The following is a 19,948-nucleotide window of genomic DNA, read 5'->3' on the forward strand; positions in this document are numbered from 1 at the left end:
AGAAAACAGAACCATCCATGGGATAAAAATCTCTAAAAATGCGCCAGCAGTCAGTCATCTCATGTATGTAGATGATTTGCTCATAATGTGTAGGGCAAAACCTCGAGAAGCAGAGGTTGTTAATGATTGATTCAAGAAGTATTATGAGTGGTCTGGTCAACAAGCTAATGTGGATAAGTCAGTATTGTTTTCTTAAAGAATACGAGCAAAAGAGATAAGAAATCCATTAAAAAAGTTTTGGGATTCAAAGAGATGGGCTCAAACTCGGTCTATCTAGGAAATTCATTAATTCTGGGAAGGAATAAGTCAAAAGATTTCTTTAATCTCAAAGAGATGGTTCGAGAGAGATTGTAGGGTTGGAATAAGCAGCTGTTATCTAAGGCGGCCAAAATAACTCTCCTTAAGTCAGTGGTTTAAGCGATTCCTACCTATTCAATGGTGGCACTTTCAAAGTCCTTAGAGGTGTTTGTGATGAGCTGGATGCCTTGGCTAGGAGGTTTTGGTGGGTCTCAAATACAAACTCAACAGGTTTCTTGGCTCTCAAATCTTGGAATGATATATGTAAGCCGAAAGAGCTGGGAGGTTTAGGGACTTCAACTCCGCTTTTCTGGACAAACTTGCATGGAATATTGCTGTTGGGAGTGATAAGCTTTGGTCAAGTTGCTCTCTGTCAAATATCTCAGAGGAAAGTCATTTTTTGAATGCAACCTTAAAAAAAGGAGATTCTTGGATGTGGAAAGGAATCCTAAGTTCTAGGAACCTTATAAAGAGTGGGTCTTGTTTTAAACTCAGAAATGGAGCCTCTATAAACTTCTGGACTGACTCTTGGCTCTCTGACTTTCCTAATAAAAGTCTGATTCCTAGAGGGGGAGTTATCAATAGTGAGCGGAAAAGTGTCCATGATTTTCGAGATCCTTCTTCTAGCCTTTGGAATGCAAACCTTATCAGATCCTGTTGTGAAGTGGAATCTTCTAATGCTATTTTAAAGATCATCTGGTCTCCTTCCATTAGTCAGGACAAGCTTTTTTGGACTGAAAATAAGGAAGGAAGATTTACTATGAGCAGCTGTTATAATATGAAATTCAAGAACCAAATTCCTCTACGGAACTCTTTATGCTGGAAAAGTTTATGGAAACTCAATATTCATGAGAGGCTCAAACTCTTTTTATGGAGGATGGTCTCTAATGTTATTCCTTCAAAGGAGGTTACGGCGTCTAGAATTGGAGGTGAGGATATTTCCTGCGAGGTCTGTGGAGCTGAGGTTGAATCTGCCTTTCACGTTTTTAAAGAATGCCAAGGGGTCAGAGTGATTGCGTTTGCTAGTAGATGGGGATGCAAGATGGACCAATGGGATGCAACTTCTGTTAAAGAGTTGGTGGAGTTCTGTGTTAACCCAAAAGCAGATCATTGTTTCAATGGTATGTACAAAGATTTTATCTCAACTTTTTTGGCTACTCTGTTCTATGCAAGCTGGTATTATAGGAATGAGCTCAAGTTTAAAGGCAGAGGATCAATTCGCAAAACTACATTAAAATTTGAGAATCTGGTGGATGAATTTCTGGAAGCCTCCTTTTCAATCCAACCTTGAAAGTTTCAAGAGAGATGGATGGCTCCAGATATAGGCTGGTGGAAAATAAATACTGATGCAGCTTACTTTGATGGAAAAGCTCGCATTGCTTTTGTGGTCAGAGATAGCGATGGGAAAATTTTATTATTTGCTTCAAAGACCACACAATGCGACTCCCCTTATGAAGCAGAACTTCAAGCTATGTATTGGGCCTCGGGTTATGCAGATGGCAAAGGTTGGAATCATATTGAATGGTCCTTTGATGCTGCTTTGGTGGTGAGAGACATAGCAGACCTTTCGACCCCTCCTTTAAGCTAGGTCTCCTTTTCCGAGATTCTAGAATTAAAAGAGAGGTTCCTGAAGTTCAGTTGGTCTTTAAATTGGAATGCTAGATCTGCCTAATGGTGTTGCTGATGCGTTAGCGAAGAAAGCTCTTTATGATTCCTACGCTTTTGATTTTTGTAGTAATGTTGTAGACTTGCCCAGTGATATTTAAACTTAGCTGCTTATGATCGTTTGGGCAAGAGCATTAGTTTGTAATTCCCTTTTTGGGGCTCTTTTGTGCCCCATGCAAGGTTCTATTCACCCAAAAAAAAAAAAAAATTAGCTACACCTTCCAAGCCAGACTCGAGAAAGGGACGCTTTCACCCCAAAATACAAATTGTCATATATTTTTTATTCATGTGGCAAAATGGATAATATATATAAAATATATGATTAAATTATTAAAGTTCCTATAATTTCTTTATAGGAAATTATTGAAAAAAAAAAGTGTGCTTTCCATACATGTATTATTATTATTATTATTATTATTATTATTATTATTATTATCTTTTTGGGTCCCCACTAATTAATAATTGAAACTATCAAAACATTCTGGACATTTATACAATAGCCTCCAAAATCTTGGCTGTTAAAGCAGGCATACAAACAAATTATTACAACGACTTTAGAATGTTCTCATTAATTCTAGTGAGATTCTGCTTTTTATTTAGAGAAAACAATGATTTTTATATGAAAGTACGTTATTGTTATTATTATTATAATAATAACGTTTATTTCATGTAGGGGAAGAATTTTTTGTACTGATTTGGGTCGAAGCCCCGACTTTGAATTGGAGACCCGGAAATGGTTAAGGAAGTGGTCCTCACATAAACAAATGGGCGTCACAACGCAGGGCCTTCAATATGCAACGGGTCTAAATTAGTTCATCCCCAGCACACAAATTTTTTATGTTTTTAATTCTTTCTCATCGGAGCTTTGCTTTTGGGTTGTATATAATTGGCCTTTTTCTTCAAATGAAACATTCTTTTCATTTCTTTTCTTCTTTTTTTTTTTTTTTGTTTGTTTGTTTGAAAGGTTTTTTCAAATGAAACTTGAGTATATTAATTTACTTAGGTCCGTTTGGGAAGTATCAAAATTGAAAGAGAAAATAATTTTTGAGATTTATTTTTTTGGGATTTAATTGTTTTCTTGATTTGTTTGATAACTAATAGAAAAGTTGGAATTTATAAATAATTAAATTTAACATTACATAATAAATTAAGGGTAAATATATATTTTAAAAAAATTTCAAAATTATTTTTTCTCGGATTCTCAAAATGACACCTATATATGTGGAAAAGTTGTTCCCATATTTTCCTGTATTGGTAGGAATCTAATTTCCTAGACCTACAATTTTCCACCTTACAATAAATATCCAAACAAAAAAAAATTATCACTTTCAAGCTTGGAAAAATCTAAAAAAAAAAAAAAAAAAAAAAAGAGAAGAAAAAGAAAAGAGTAAACTTAAAATTGAAAACCATCTAAATTTGATTTCAAAAAAATACAGGATTAGCAGGATTCAACTTCCAAGGTGGATTGTATTGCATTTTTTTTAGTGAACTTCAAGAGGAAAATTTTGCATGATGATGAATTGAAGAAGAAGAGGGCCTTAAAAACAATGGTGTTTTGATGGGGGAAGCGACTGCATGGCCTCCGAGCACGGAGAATAATTTTGGATGGTGTTTGGTGGGATCGTGAGGAGTTAAGAGGAGGATGTAGTGGTTTGGATGACTGTGTTGTTGGAGTAAGTGGGTTGAGATGAAATTAGGGACTTGGATGAGAGAATAAAAGTGTTTCGAAATTAGTTGAAACTAGATTAGGGATTTTGAAGGTAATCTTAAAATGATGTTTTCTGTAATGTCAGGAGTAATATCATAATTGAAATTAGACGAGGACACACTAGTAGTAGTTGCTGCATATAATCTTTTTCTTTTGCGGGTTTCCATTGATACATGTAGCACAATGAATGACAAGAACAAGTAGTCCAAGCCTTGAGTAAGAAAAACAAGAAGAATTCAATTACATGTTTAAATATAGGGTTTTTATTCTTGTAGTTTTTGAATTTATATAATTGGCACTTACGGACTGCCAACTTTTTTTTTTGGGGGGTGGCCTTAGACAAGAAATTAAAAAATAAAAAAAAAAGATCTTTTAATAATATTAAATAATATCCTTATATAAAATATTAATATTGATTAATTTATTTTAACAATAAACATTATATCGTTTAATTACTCATTTTGTTTACTGTCATTTTTTTTTAAAAAAAAAGAATATAACGTTTGAGGATTTTTTTATTTTTTTATTTTTTTATTTTTTTGGGGGGATTTTGGGGTCAGTATTCAAACTTAGGCGTTGTGTACTTTTGGAAAACAGATAACAAATTGCATGTGCTTTGCGTGGTAAATGTTTTGTTTCTTATTGGGGGAAAAAAAAAACACCAAAAAAAAAAAATTGATGAGATTACAGTTGCCAAATCAATTCTTGAATCTATCAAAATAAATTGCCAAATTAGAAACATTGGAAGCTTTATTGCATGCAATTTATTCATGGATATCTATCAAGGGAAACAAATTACTTCTTATCCTAAATGATGTATAGAATGATAACGGCGAAAAGTAGGAACACCCACTTAAATGGGGTGGTTTAATTAGGAAGTAAAATCTTGATAACAACAAGAAGAAAAGGAAGTTGCTGATGATGATGGGAGCAGCCACCCAAATGATCAACATGGAATTGTTGTCCGAGAAGCAATGTTGGTCAATATTCATCCCACTTGCATGCAGGTAAAGAAGAGCGCAAAAAATTGCAAGCAAGTGCAAAGGCTTGCTTCTTTTAGGCAAAGACCTTAATTAGGGGGTCTTTGATATGTTTTAAAAGACTAAAAAGGATTGTGAGGATGTTGTATCTAGCAGAATATGGTAATTGCCAGATGATAACGTCAAACTATTCACTCCATTCTTGTTGAGTTATTACAATATGTCTCCTCTCCAAAAACGTTGTCTCTTATAGTGTTCGTTATTTTCTAAAGATTATGAGAATGAGAAAGGTGATGGCTTTATTGAAATGGGGATATCATAAGGCTATTTAAATAGCAGTCAAAATACGGAGAAAGAAGGTCAACATTGCTGTTAAAAATCTAACCTTGCTGTCTTGAAATAAATGAGCAATATGTACCACCAATATCTCTATGTATTACACCTAACCTAAGCAATTAGTTATGCACATGTGATTAGAGAAGATTAAACACTTGTGCAGTGGGGCATGCATGCAAGATGAGTTTTGAGGAAAATGTAGTTCATAGTTAAAAGCCACTTTGATCAGTTCATGAAGAAGTAATTATTTATAAAGAGAAAATTTTAAAATTAAAGAAAGTTCTCATTTACAACATTTGTACAAGATTGGGTCAACCATAAATGCATTGTCATGCATGGTAAAAGGTTTTGTTTCTTTTTTTTGGTGAAAAGAAGATGTTGTAGCACACAAGATGGAAACAACAATTGGAGCATATTTTGTGAAAATATTTAGAGCTGTTTATTTGGGCTTGTGATGCGAGGCATGCCCCAGGAGGTGATTAAAACAGATTTCTCAATGCAAAAAGTGATTAAAACTAAAAACAGATATCTCTCTTTTTTTTTTTTTTAATCATCTACTTTTTTTTTTTCTGTTTTTTAGTATATTTTTTTTTTTTTTTTTTTTGCCGTAAGTAAAAGGGTAACGGCCAAACAAAATGAAAAGTAACGAACTTTTACTTAATGTGCTCCTGCATAATTTTTTTTCCCAGATCATTATTTAATTATTTGTGAACTTGTCCTAACTGAGATATTTGGGGGGTAAATATAGTTTTTTTTTTTTTTTTTGGGGGTCTCTAGCACCAAAAATTTATCAAAAACAAAAACCAAGTGATGTTTAAATTATAAATCTTATTACTTATTATTATTCGTGATAATCATTATTTTATATGATAAATTTTTATTGAAATATTTAATATTATTTTTTATTTTAAAATAACTATTTAAATTAGCAAATGGCTTACAGATTTTACCAGTGATTATTCATAACCGGTTATGACAAATAGCATTTATATTAAAAAGCAAGGTATCTAAGAAAAGAAACACGTCTAGTATCTTTTTGTGGGAAAGAAAGAATGTAATACCAGTCTTGCTTTGAAATTTTTGTCCAAGTTGTCAACAGAATAAATACCTTCCTAATCAATCAATACTCCAAAAAGAGACCAAAATATCAATGCCTTTCTTCCTCACCAATTTAACTCCATCTTAAATGCTCTTGGAGTTGATTATCACTATAAAAGGGGAATTGATGGTTGAATTACAAGAAATACAATTCACTAGCCTTGTTCTATCTTCATCTCTGCTACCTATCTCTTTCAATCTCTCCCACTTTAATTTCCATCGAATTATGGCGGAGTCTTTGGTTTCTGGGGTGCTGGGGCAGTTGGCTTCCATCACAACTGACTTGACAATGAAAGAGCTGAGGCTGGTGAAGGATGTTGATGAAAGCATATCTAGTCTCAGAAGAAAGCTCAAAGACATACAAGCTGTGCTGGAGGATGCCGAAAGGAAACAACTGGACGATGCCCGTATTAGACGTTGGTTGGATGAACTCACTGATATTTCTTACGACATCGATGATGTGCTAGACGAGTGGAGCTCTGAAACTCTCAAATCCGAAATTCAGAAACGTGTGGAAGCGGAAGAAAATGGTCACCAGCAAAAAGCAGCTGATAAGAAGAAGAAGAAGGTATGTCTTCCATTGACCTCTTCTTGCTTTAGTGTCAACCAACTTAAACGAGTTGGTGTTCGCCGAGATATTGCTCACCGAATCAAAAGGCTTAATGAAACATTAGAAGAGATTGCCAAAGATAAACAACATTACTCTTTGGAAACAACAAAAGTTGTTCAAAAGCAGACAAGAGAAACTATCTCCTTTGTTGATGAGTCTCAAGTGTACGGTCTGGATGGGCCTAAGAATGCTCTAATTGAGAAGTTGCTCAATGAGAGTAGTGAAGGGCTGTCTGGTGGTGGTAAATCAGTTCCTGTTATCATCCCTATTGTGGGGATGGGGGGAATTGGGAAGACCACTCTTGCCCAACTTGCATTCAATGATGCAGAGATCAAAAGACACTTCTCTGAGCGGATGTGGGCGTGTGTTTCAGACCCTTTTGACGAGATTAAAGTTGCCAAAGCAATCATTGAATCTCTCAAAGGTAGTCACCAAAATTTAGAAACACTGGAAGCTTTATTCCGACTTATTCGGGTATCCATCGAGGGAAAGAAGTTCTTTCTTGTCCTAGACGATGTATGGAGTGATGACCGTGACAAATGGGAAAAATTCATACAACTGCTTAGATTGGGTGCTGTAGGAAGTAGAGTGTTGGTAACAACCAGAAAAGTGGAAGTTGCTACTATGATGGGAGCAGCCGCAGAAATGATTACCCTGCAACTTCTGTCTGATGAGTATTGTTGGTCAATATTCAGCGGACTTGCATTCAGGGGAAGAAATAGTGAGGAGTGCAAACAATTAGAGAGAGTTGGGAGGCAAATTGCAAGCAAGTGCAAAGGCTTGCCTCTTGTAGCAAAGAGCTTAGGAAGTTTGATGTGTTCCAAGGTGACTGAAAATGAGTGGGAGGATGTTCTATCTAGTAGATTCTGGGAATTGAAAGATGAACAAACCAAAACTTTTGCTCCATTCTTCTTGAGCTATTATGATTTGTCTCCTAGAGTAAGACGTTGCTTCTCTTATTGTTCTTTATTTCCTAAAGATTATAACTTTGACCCAGCTGAGTTGATTGAACTGTGGATGTCACAAGGTTATTTAAGTGGTAGTCAAAATCCGGAGGAAGAAGGTAAAAAGTGCTTTCAAAGTCTAACCATGCGGTCTTTCTTTCAAGATTTCAGAATAGATTTTGATCAAACAATTATAGGATGCAAAATGCACGACATATTGAACGACTTCGCCCAATTTTTGACGAGAAACGAATGCTCTAGCATGAGGGTTGAAGTTGATATGGAGAAAACAGAGCCTCCTAGTGTTGAAAAGATCCGTCACTCTTGGTTGGCATTGGCACCTAATTTTCCCAAAATTCCTACTTCAATATTTGATCAAAGTAGTCTGCGTTCCCTTTTCATACAATGTACTTCAGATACTAGTTTAGTTGGTGAAAATATGGTGTTATTTCATCAAAACTTTCGTTATCTGAAACATCTTAGAACACTTGCTTTGATATCTAGCAAAATAACAAAGGTTCCAGAGCAAATTGGGCAGTTGATACATTTGAGATATCTCAACTTATTTCAGAGTCGTAATTTGCAAGAATTGGCTGATGAAGTATGTGATTTATGTAATTTACAAAGTTTAAGAATTGAAGGATGCAGCCGGCTTCAAAGACTTCCAGAAGGGATGGGAAAGCTAGTGAATTTGAGACACCTTTACATGCGTGGCTGTAAAGAATTGGTGGGATTGCCGAAAGGAATTGGTGGACTAACTCAACTTCGTACACTAGACACAATGTTTATACCAAAGAAGAATGAAGCAGCATATTTTTTGAGTCTAGGAGATTTGAAAAGTTTGAACCACCTTCGATTTCAAAGGTATATTTTTGAAATAACTAAGTGCTGTAATTTGATAAATCGGAGCGAGAGTGAGCTAACGTATTGGGAATGTCTTGTATACCTAATTCTAAATTTTGGAGAGGCTGATAAAAAGGAGGAAATTAGAGACGAAGAAGATGAATTTGGGATACTTGAAGCCTTACAACCACATCCAAGCTTGAGAGGTTTGCTAATCACTGAGTATAAGGGTACCAGTTTGTATCCCAAATGGATGATGGGGTTGGATAAGTTGACGGGGCTCCACATTACACACTGCAAGCAGTGTGAGAGTTTACCTCCTTTGGGAAGCCTACTACCTTCACTCAAAGAGCTTAGGATTGATGGGTTGGATAAAGTGAAAAAGATAGGTGATGAGTTTCTGGGACTTGGAGTGGAGCAAGCTGAAGCTGTATCATTCCCAAAACTGGAACGGCTTGGGTTTCACAACATGAGGGATTGGGAAGATTGGGAAGGCACTGCACACACTAGTCTTCAATCGGGAGTTATGCCGTGTCTCCAAGTCTTAGTAATTGAAAATTGTGGCAATCTCAAATCACTACCACCCTTTCTCAAACTCACTCCATTGCACACTCTGTGTATCAACGCCTGCGGGGTGCTATTACAATCTCTGCTAAACTCAGAAGAGGAGTTCACCAAGTTTTCTCACATCCCATGCATCATCATTGATGGTCAAGAGGTACAATTTTATAACCCTCTCCTCTCTCTCTCTCTCTCTCTCTCTCTCTCTCTCTCTCTCTCTCTCTATATATATATATATATATATGCTTTATTTAAATTAATTAATGGTTTAATTTGACACATCCTTTTTATTTTTTATTTTTTAATTTTTCGTTTTTCCTTTCTAAATTAAATAAATAAATAATTCAATTACCAACAATTGCTAAAATTGCAGGTCACCTAGATCCGAGTAAAACATCAGCGACAATGATATTTCATTTGATTTCTAAATCAACTTGCTATATATGGAAATTAAGGTACACGTCCACTTCTTATAATTGGGTTTGAAATTGCTATGCCTTCAATAATCCTCATCTGGTTTTTAACTTGTTTTCCTTTTCTAGACAACAATATCGAACGACTAATAAAAGTATTTTCTGACTTGTTCAAGTGCATATTCTTTTCGACCTGTTGTAAGTAGCTGTGATGGTCATACATTCCACATAATCTCGTATGACAAGCTGTATCATTTCCATCCAAAACTCAAATACATTAAGCATTCCTATTTACTAATAATTATTTGTCCATCATTTCATTCAAAGTATAATAATTAATCTTATATATATGTATATATGATTTTTATTCCGGCTTTTTGAACAAACTCCTGAACTCTATAGGAAGTGTTGTTTGCCACAAATATAAATTGTTTTCCATCCATTTGTATTTGTATCTTTCTTCACTTTTATAGGTTAGCAATCATTATGTTTTAGCTAGATTTAGTTTATACTGTTTTTTTTCCATTTTCTCCATCTTTTCTTCTAATTCTGCTTCCTGATTTCTTAAGGTTGTAACATGTATTACAAAAAGAATACTTTCATTCCAAACAGCAAACACCAGCTGAAGCTTTTAAGTCTATATGTAGTGTTTTTCTAAGTTATATATTTTTTCCACAATGTATGATTAACCAATAATTTGCTTCTCAACCTAGTTCTGTATACCATTAGCAAACAAATCATTTTTCTAACTTTGGCATTCTTGATTTCATTATAATTATTCCTAAAACTGAAAAAGCTCTGCCTTTTATAAAACGGTGAACTGGGAAGAATGGCAATTAGGTTATGAACCAAATTAAAGCTGGAGCGATGTTTATGCTATGTATATCTTTGCATTGGTATATAACTTTGCTTTGTCTTATATTTTTTTATAAAATTAAAAAAATAATGTTAAAGGTACCAATAAGTTTACAAAAAAATTTATTAAAAACTAATGCTTTGTTATTTTACTGATTGTAAAATCAATATTTAACTAAATATTAAAAAATGAATGCTTGAATAAATATATAATATATCATAAACAAATAAGATAATAATAGCTCGTATCTTTTTTTCATTTTTGATAAATTAATGCTAGCCCATCTTTTAATAAAACATCATGGTACTCCTAGCATTATTCTTGTTAATGTTATAATTATTTTCTCTTTTATTCTTTTGAGCTTAGTGAAAGTGATGAGATGTGCCCATTGGATAGGGTTACTATGTTTTAAATGTAATTTTATTTATTATTTTGCAGGATTCGTATGAGCTCAACCAGTTCATCATTAATCTCTTAAGTGTAACACCAAAAGGACATGAATGTAATAACTACAATTTTAATTCAATAAATTTGCAATTATTGAATTGCATGTAATCAAAACTTTGAATGTAATAAAATACTTATTTATTTGTAACAAGAAAAGGACTTAAATGTAATGATGTTGTTATTAATATGTTGCTATATTGAATTGCAAGTCTTTATATCTTTTTTTGTAATCCAAAGCTACATAGTTTGTCCCTTTAAGAAAATCCAGAGGTAAAAGTCACTTTTTTTTAATTTTTAATTCTTTTTCTTTTTCGGGTAGTGATGTGTTTGAATCCTCTAGCTTGCTGGCAATAACTTAATAATAATGGAAATTCTGTTTTCCAACATGGAGAAGCAAATGCTTCTTCAGAAATATGCATTAAATGCTCAACAATCATAAAAAATTTTGTTCACCATATATAAATTCCAACTAATATATTAACCAAACATGGTCTAGTATTAAAAAAGTAAGAAATTATAATCCTCCCATATTACATAAAACCTAATGCATGGAACAGTATTGCCCGTTGATAATTGTTTTGATGTGAATAATTTGATATTAGCCTACCATGCTGATACGTATTATTTTATGTGGCAAGAGTAATCTATATTTTATAATTGTTTTGATATCATATTTATAGCTTAACCCCCACCCATGTTACCGTTAATAATGAACAAGTTTATTTTGACAAAACACATCGATCTTTAGTACTGTTCAGGGATTCTATTTTACTCTCAATTTGGTTCTTGGTTTAGACAAGGTCAGAAAATGATTGCAAAAACCAAGGAAAAGGCTTTTTCCACAAGTAACAAGAATTTTGCATTCACGTTTCCTGGTTTCCAACAACAGAGCAGTAGCACTATTGATACTGAAGGTCACGTTTTATGGATACAAAAAACCAAAAATCCTTCGGGTTGAGAATTTGACTCTTCTTTAGTCATATCATTCAGAAAGAAAGAGACCCCAATCACCACTTTAACTAAACTGCATTTGAACAGGTATGCATCCCATCCCTGAACACGGTATTCTCGAGCTGCCTCTGCAGGGTGTGCAGCCTTTATAATTCCACGGCCGACGATTCTAATATCACTACCTCTATCATAGATGACCTGGAACACCATTTATCTGAGTCAGAAAAGCTACAAAATAGTATTTAGAAAACTGCTGTTTCAGGCCTAGAGAAGCCCATATATTCATCATCCAGCAGTTAAAGACTGAGACCGGTTAAGAAGATTTAAGAATTGGTTGTCTTTCCTTAAAAAAAATTAATTAAATCAAAAAAATTGGATTTTTTTTTTTTTTTTTTTTTTTTGGTTTAGAAATTGTAGTCTTAATCTGCTATATTCCACCCCACCCTTTATTGCATATGCACCCTATTGAATACTGGAACCGAGAGCTATATAGTATAGAATTCTCAATTTCCACCTTCATGCTAAATGATCCATTTACACCATAAACATCGTAGCAAGCACAATTAAATGCCTCAGAGTTATATTTTCCTTTTTAATTTTCTCGCTGAATCTGCTTTCCACGAAAAGTATAAACTCTTTTTTTGCAATTTTTCAATTTACTTACATATATAGGGAAATTTTATGAAAAACTTTTAGAAGTGGAATTCCTATATAACTGCGATATATGATATATCATTTTAATAAATTTTAAAAAAAAATAAAATTTAAAAATGAAAAAATTATAACCCATAAAATATATATGAAATCTATTAGCTGTTATTATTAAAATTTTAAGTTAATTGAAAAAACTTTTTCCCATATGGCGGTTGTTATGGTATGTCCCATTCTATAAATCCTATATAAAGTTCATACCATATCAAAATGCTACAAAAGAGCAATCATTTGATGCGATTCTTTCTACATCTTTACAGATTTCTCACTGTCCTATACTTTAATCACTTGGAATTTTCCATGCGTTTTCCAAAGAAATTTACATTCCTTTTGAAGATCAATTTCCACGCTTAGTCAATGTTAAATATTAATTTCCAACACAAATTCTTTTCTTTTCTTTTCTCTCTCCGCAGTAATCATCACTCAAACGCCAAGATTAAATAAGTTGCTTCACCCAAATCTGTCATCTTCGAAAACGACAATATCCAACAGGATTGGACATGGATTTCCTGGGATGGAGAGCCACAGATGGGCTTGACAGCTGAGAATTTCAAACCGGGCCTTCACTATGGAGCGGGTCAGGGTAATTTTTACACGTACCAACTTTTTATTTATTTATTTTTACATTTGATGTTTGTTTCGAGTTTTGCTTTCACTCCTATAGGATTGGTCTTTTTCTTCAAATTTTAAGGTTACCATTTTAGTTATAGTGACAGTCTTGTAAAAGAAAAAAAAAAAAAAAAAACAGTAATATAGGACAATGGTGAACTCAAAATTGAAAACCATCTCAACTTGTTTTAATAAGAATTGGTTTCCTTTTGATAAATGGTTTTCGTTTTAGCAACCGTATACAGTTGTATTTTTGTGTTTCTTTTCGGATTATAAAAGAAACAATTTGAGATATGGATTTGCACAAACAATTTCATGAAATCCAGGCAGACATCATATCCAAAAAGCTTTTGGAAATTGGAAGTAGTTTTGAGGAGGGAAAACGTAAATTCAAGTTACAAGAAAAGCAGTTTACCAAAAAAGTTACGAGAAAAGCAAACAAAGTATTGCATTTTCCAACTCGCTATTGCTTTCTCTTAAAAATAATTCGCATGCATAACTTTTTCCCAACTTTCAAACAGTGTGAACGGGCATAGTCTTAAAAATGCAAAACAAATGAAAAAAGCTAACTTTGACAATACTGGAAAGGGCCAACTTTGAATCTTTTCCTTGGGGTAATTACCACAATGTTTGTGAACCTTGGCACATTCTGTATTCTGCATTTTGTTTCTTAGAGATTTGAATCACCATGGCATATAATGGTCATGACAACGATGAAAATATTGAATAGAATTAGAAAGGCATATGAATGCATTTTGTATATCTACTTTGGTTAATTAATTACTGCATGCAACAAAACAATCAATAAAACACTAGACTCACTTCTAGTGCAATGTTAAGGAGGGAAAGTTCTAACTTCTAAGAAGGTGAAGCTATATAGACCCTTAACAAACCCGCTAACACAAAGTTGTTTAAGGCCTTAATTTCTGCTAAACATGACACTCAGGTTGGAGGATAAGACGGTAATAAATTTAATTCATCAAGGTTTACCGACCCCCTGAGCTTCATTCCTTCTGTTTGGATTATTGGGTGATTGAAACTGCCCTGGTCAAAATATAGGAATAATCGAGGCAAAAAAATATTCGTAGCTGTGTCCATCATCATTCGCAATATACATATATATATATATATATATTCTCTCCGGGTTTAACCAACATTTATTCATTCTTTTATCTTTTGGTTTTGTAACCTTGCAGCTTCAATATGGTGCTAAAAATCACATTGACTAAATTATGTTGACGATACTCAGGTTATCATCTGTTTTGATGGCTGCGTGGTTTAAAGCTATTTGATGATTAATCAATATTGAGCTTGTTATATTTCCCATCAAATAAAGGCATACCATATTCTATCTTCAATGTTAAACTCAGTGAAAAAAACAAAAACAAAAAAAAAAGGGCCAAAAAAAAAAAAAAAAAAACACTTAGTCACGTTTAGTATGCGAAATAAATGTAAAAAAAAAAGATATACATACATATATATATATATATATATATTTATTTTATACAATTAACTATCATTATGTTTGGAAGACTTAAAGTATGAATTTACTACCTAGTATAAATAGCTATTTCTTTTAAAAGTTTAAAATCGTTGTTCCTCTATTTAAAGAATTAATATTCTTACCAAAACTATAATATTCAAATTGAAATTGATTATCCTAAATTTAAAATACATATATCATTATAAAATTTGACTTTTAATTCATTTTTGCCAAATTTGATATTTTTGAAAAAAATATTTATTAAAATTAAATATTGAACTTAATTTAAGATAATAATAAAATATATCAATAAAAATATATATATATTTTTTACTTTTTTAATTCCTATGAAATTGATATTACTATTTTGTATATTTTGTGAGAGATAATTGTTTTATATATAAAAGTGATCTTAAAATATTTTTTCTAAACTAGTTCAGAGGTAGAAAGGGAACTAAAAAAAAAAAAAAAAAATCCCATCCAAATCTTTATAACAACCCATATGTTAATGTGAATATAGAGCAAAATATATATATACATATATACGTATGTATGTGTATATATCTTAATTTCGAGAAGCAAGGACCTCAAAAAATAAAAAAATAAAATAAAAATATCAATACACTTTGACTTGGAGAATTTAAAAAAGTGGAGCGTATCAATCCCACCGCAAACTACGCCACTCCCACGGTCTTGTATTGAATGTGAACTTTAATGCAATTTATGTCCCCAAAAAACCCAATTCCCAAGTTCCCAACCACAATTTTCATTTCTTTTCCTTACATTTTACCAACCCAACCACTTTTCTGTCTGTCTCCCACCCTCTTTCTTCAATATTTCATGCATCTAATTTTTATTTTTTTACATTCTTTTTCTTCATAATTTGCAAAGTCTGATTTATAATTTAACGTTTTTTTTTAAGATTATGCAAATCCTGTTTGTTTTATTCTATAGTTAACATATTCCACTATCCAGAGCTCCCAAAATCATAAAATTAACCACCCAAAAAAAAAAAAAAAAATCATTTTTCCCTCATTTCATTTCTTTTTAATTTCCTTTTAAATCTATTATAATAAATAATCCTGAAAAATGTATCAGTAAAATAATTAATTAAATTAATAAATACAAAGAAATAGAAAATAATAATAATAATAATAGATCACCTGACATGGAAAGCCAGCGGCACCAACTCAGACTGAGGAGTGGCGAGCGGCGTGTTGGCCGAAGAAGGCGCAGGAGAGTTCCGACACATGGGACACGTGGCGGTCATCCGGAGCCATTCATCGATGCAATCGGAGTGGAAACAGTGATTGCACTCTGGGATGCACCGTAGGCTATCATTGGGCTGGTACTCCGAAAGGCAAATCGAACACGGCCCTTCGTTGGGCTTGGGAAGCCTCCGACTCTCTCCGACCACTATCTTCGGGTACGACTCGATGATCGACCCGTCCAGGCCCATAACCAGGACTACCGGCTCCGACGAAGTGATGGTGGTTGTGGTCGTCGTCGGAAGCCGATTCCGGCGGGCTGCTCCTGAGGCTTTGACTCGAACACAAGCGTAGGAGGCTAGCATGATGGTGGAGATGAGGACGAGGATGCTAACGGCGATGGCGATTCCGTAGCCGAGGCCTACGCCGGTCGGAGAGAATGGGGGATCGGCACCGGCGGTGGACATTAGAGAGAGAAAAAGGTAAAGAGAGAGAAAGAGAGAGTCACGAAGGAAGTGAGAGGGCCGGGGTCCGCGGGAAAGGAATTAAATTGCTTTGAAGTTTGTAGTCTGTAGTGGACTTCGAATTTACGATATTGCCCTCGTTTGTGTTATGAAGTGCGGTGGGATTGCACGTGTTTGTGTGTCGACCGTTAAATGATGTACAACGTGTAAAATCCTTTTGTTTTTTAATAAAAAAAAGGGTATTTAATTTTATATTAATTATTTTTCAAACTGATAGAGAATAATATTAATTATTTTGAGAAGCAAATCCGTGTGGTACATTCTTTAGCTAGATTTTTCAATGGCTTGTAATGAATCTTGTAACTTAGAAGTGGCGAACTAACTCTTGTGATTAAGATTGATGTTTCTTAATTTTCCACCCAAAAAAAAAAAAAAAATTCCGTTTTATAATTAAAACATAAAAATTAAAGTGTCAATTAGTTTTGACTAGAATGGATATTATTTTTTTCTTTTCTCTTTTTTTCCTAATCATTTGGTTGTTTCGGAGAAATTATGAGATGTAATGATCGATTAACAAATCAATATAATTTAAATATATGAATGGTTCAACCAATACCAATAACATGATATGAATTAATATTCAAAATTTCAAATAAAACAAATTTAGTGAAAATCATTGATAGTATCTTTCCGTCTTGTTTTTGTTTTGCAATGGATAGAGATGTTCGGAGACAAGAATTCTAAATATAAAGATGTGTTTTATTTCTATACACATATTTATACTACACTCAGACTATAGCGTGGAATATAACGACCTATATCCTAGTTTAACTTGTCTTAAGTATTAATTTTTCCCATTCCTATATCCTACCAATATTCAAAAATTGAGCTCGACGACATGACACACAATGAGTTGAAAATAATACGTTGAAGATTTTTTTACTTATTGATTTGTGGCAGATAATGTACTAACTAATCTATATATTATTGATATATAATGGTTGAAAACTCTTTCCTTTTTGTTTTCTTAAATGAGAATTTATATAGCAGTAATAGACAAATTTTGACATGATAATATATACTGGCAGTCTGTTATATGCTTCAAGTAGGATTATTTAGTACATAAAAACTTTTATAATATGATCGTAGCCATGAAGAAATAAGTTTTTAATTATGATCCAAAAGAGAACTTGGAATTATTGTAAAATACTGTTACATATATATATATATATATATATTTTTTTTTTTTGGGTTTAAAAAAAGACATGGAATTATTATTTCATACACTAATTGATATTCCAAGAAAAAGTGAGTAGCTAATTCAAATTTCTCCATCCCAGAATTCTTGAACAGATTTGTAAGGTCCTTGATCAGAGATGAAATGATATGCATCATATCCTCTTTGTTGTGGAATTTGGTCTATCTTCTTCAACTCATCTGGGCTCAGTTTCCACTCAAATATTCCAAGATTTTCTTCAATTCTCTTCTTATTGAAGCTCTTCACAAGAACACTCACACCTTGTTCGTATACCCATCTCAGACAAACCTTTTACACGCAACAAGAAATTCTCAATATGTTTTTATATACATTTTTTGTTCATTAATAGTTTTACATGAAAGAATAAATATTAATTAACTAGAAACAGATTAATATTAAAAAAATGAAAATTTTAACTTGGTTGATCATCTATATAGGTATGGCCTCTTGGGTATAAACCCTGTTAAAAGGAAAAATTAATGCCCCAGCAACAAAAATTAGAGGCAAACATATTATTTAGAAAACATATATACATACATATGTAAATAAATTAAAACAGAGAACAGGCAAACAATGTTTTCCTTTTTTTTTTTTTTTTTAAAACACTATGGTCAAGGCAGGTCATGAAAAAGTACTATATTATTGGTCAAAGTATATATGACTCTATAATAAATTCTTGCAGAGTGACCCAGATTTAGACAGGAAACTCTTAAATCTCCCAATCAATATAAACCCGAACGTTTTAATCTAGAAATACCACACTCTAATAACTGGAGCAAAGAGAGCCATATTTTCAAACCAATTAATTATATACAATATTTTCCATCAAAATGCAAATTATGAAAGTTAAAAAGCCTATATGTACCTGAGCAATAGTTTTTCCTTTGTTTTCAGCAATTTCTTTGAGCACCTCACAATCAAGGACTCTGTTTGTTCCCCATATTGTTCCTTTTCCTCCTAATGGAGAATAAGCTGTGATTGATATGCCCTTTTCCTTACAAAAGTCTCTTAGATTTTTCTGCTGCCAAAGTGGGTTTATCTCCACCTTAATCATGTAACCAAATTAAGCAATCAATTAATTATTATTTCAAGGAAATTATAACCAATTACAATTAAAACTAAGCAAAAAAAAAAATTATTATGATTATTATTTTTTAAGTAGAGGTACCTGGTTTACTGCTGGAGGAATTTTTGCAGTAGAAAGCAAGATCTCAAGCTTTTTGCAAGAGAAGTTGCTGACTCCTATGGATTTTGTGAGTCCTAGCTTTTGGCACTCCTCCATAGCTTCCCATACAGACTTAATATCCATAGGAAGAAGATTTTCCTTACTGAAAGGGAAAATTTGTCCCGGCTTCAAACTTATGGGGAAATGAATCAGATTATAGATCTAGATAGTCCAGCATTAGATTCCTGCAGCTCATTTAAAAAAAAAAAAATTTAATTATGTATTTATATATAGATATATATATATTTACATCAAAACGACCAAAATTAATTAAAATGTACATATCTATGCACCATATATGCTTGTTTGAAATAAATAGTTGAATACATATATTTATAGTAACTTAACATGGTATCGTACCGTAACGAATTTTTAACAGCGGGAACAACAAGATCTTTGTGGGCATCACTGATCCAGAGTTTCGAAGTAATGAAAAGCTCGTCCCGAGATTTGATAATCCCTAGAGAAATAGCTTCTGATATTGCTTGGCCAAGAGTCTGCTCTGTGTTGTATAGAGCAGCACTGTCAAAGTGCCTGTAGCCAAGTTTAAAGGCTTCAAGTATAGATCCTTTAGCAGTTTCTGAGCCTGCAAAAGGATATGCAGCTGTTCCAAACCCTAGAGCTGGGATGGTTTTGCCGGTAGAGCCGAGAGCCAGAATTGGAATTCTTTCCATTACTGATATGCTTATAAGTATGAAGATTTTTTTTTTTTTTTTTTTTTTTTTGTAAGACTTGTAAGTGTGAAGATGATAGATATGTAGTGCAGTGTATATAAAGAGAGAGGGAGAGAGAGAGAGAGAGAGGGAGAGAGAGGGAGAGAGAGAGAGTTACAGACCTTACCTTATCTCTCCTAAGTCCGAGGAGATCAAATTTGTATACACATTTATTATTATGTACACACGGAAACAGATATAAGATATCAGTATCAATTTTGTTTAAAGTAATTACTTTAATTAATGTGATCAGATTAAAAAAATGTGTAAATATTTTTTAGCATAACATTGCTCGTGTGTCACAACATAATTATTAAGGAAGATGCTAACGATTCCAAATTTTTAGGCTCCAAATATTTCTAATTGAATGATGGATTGCCATGTCAATTGTATGTATATCGTTTTTATGGGTATGGAACAAAGAGTTTCAATTTAACAATCTTTTTTGTTAAAATAAACAGGATTAATTAATGATAAGGAACATGTGATGAAACATGTGTTTGGTGATCGATACCTATATTGATGAAACATAATTATTAAGTATAACCATATTAATAGATACCTAACA

General features: G+C 33.0%; 3 protein-coding genes across 6 annotated transcripts; 1 reads left to right on the forward strand and 2 right to left on the reverse strand.

Annotated features, from left to right (window-relative positions):
- The first annotated feature begins 6,164 nt into the window (after positions 1-6,164).
- On the forward strand, positions 6,165-10,942 carry LOC112491112 (putative disease resistance protein RGA3). 2 transcript variants are annotated; one of them, XR_009640197.1, is made up of 3 exons: positions 6,165-9,199; positions 9,416-9,497; positions 10,750-10,942. XR_009640197.1 is itself a non-coding variant. In XM_048469501.2 (2 exons), exons 1-2 carry the CDS (start codon positions 6,173-6,175, stop codon positions 9,422-9,424), a joined length of 3,036 nt encoding a protein of 1,011 aa, XP_048325458.2. In that variant the 5' UTR covers positions 6,165-6,172; the 3' UTR covers positions 9,425-10,728. The 2 variants fall into 2 exon arrangements, 1 of the variants encoding a protein (XP_048325458.2); XM_048469501.2 differs by lacking the exon at positions 10,750-10,942 and having other exon boundaries at positions 9,416-10,728.
- Positions 10,943-11,755: 813 nt separating this feature from the next.
- LOC107412735 (putative RING-H2 finger protein ATL69) lies at positions 11,756-16,309 on the reverse strand. 3 transcript variants are annotated; one of them, XM_025072275.3, is made up of 2 exons: positions 15,676-16,304; positions 11,756-11,907 (listed from the first exon to the last, which is right to left on the reverse strand). In XM_025072275.3, exons 1-2 carry the CDS (start codon positions 16,185-16,187, stop codon positions 11,856-11,858), a joined length of 564 nt encoding a protein of 187 aa, XP_024928043.2. In that variant the 5' UTR covers positions 16,188-16,304; the 3' UTR covers positions 11,756-11,855. The 3 variants fall into 3 exon arrangements, with proteins under 3 accessions (XP_024928043.2, XP_060675315.1, XP_060675316.1); XM_060819332.1 differs by lacking the exon at positions 11,756-11,907 and adding an exon at positions 13,294-13,685 and having other exon boundaries at positions 15,676-16,309; XM_060819333.1 differs by lacking the exon at positions 11,756-11,907 and adding an exon at positions 15,018-15,594 and having other exon boundaries at positions 15,676-16,302.
- Positions 16,310-17,376: 1,067 nt separating this feature from the next.
- On the reverse strand, positions 17,377-19,519 carry LOC107412737 (non-functional NADPH-dependent codeinone reductase 2). Its single transcript, XM_048470460.2, is given in 5 exon segments — positions 17,377-17,730; positions 18,308-18,487; positions 18,611-18,823; positions 18,825-18,852; positions 19,028-19,519. Coding segments are annotated over 5 exon segments (960 nt in total). The 5' UTR covers positions 19,342-19,519; the 3' UTR covers positions 17,377-17,505.
- Positions 19,520-19,948: the final 429 nt, after the last annotated feature.

Source organism: Ziziphus jujuba, chromosome 8 (assembly GCF_031755915.1).
Source record: "Ziziphus jujuba cultivar Dongzao chromosome 8, ASM3175591v1".
Taxonomy (NCBI): Eukaryota; Viridiplantae; Streptophyta; class Magnoliopsida; order Rosales; family Rhamnaceae; genus Ziziphus; species Ziziphus jujuba.

Excerpts from the sequence above, each read along its gene's own strand:
- LOC112491112 (XM_048469501.2), top strand. The coding sequence starts at position 6,173 with ATGCTCTTGGAGTTGATTATCACTATAAAAGGGGAATTGATGGTTGAA.
- LOC107412735 (XM_060819332.1), bottom strand. The coding sequence starts at position 16,187 with ATGTCCACCGCCGGTGCCGATCCCCCATTCTCTCCGACCGGCGTAGGC. Across the intron at positions 13,686-15,675 it reads CCGCTGGCTTTCCATGTCAG|AATACAGAATGTGCCAAGGT; the intron begins GTGATCTATTAT and ends AACAAAATGCAG.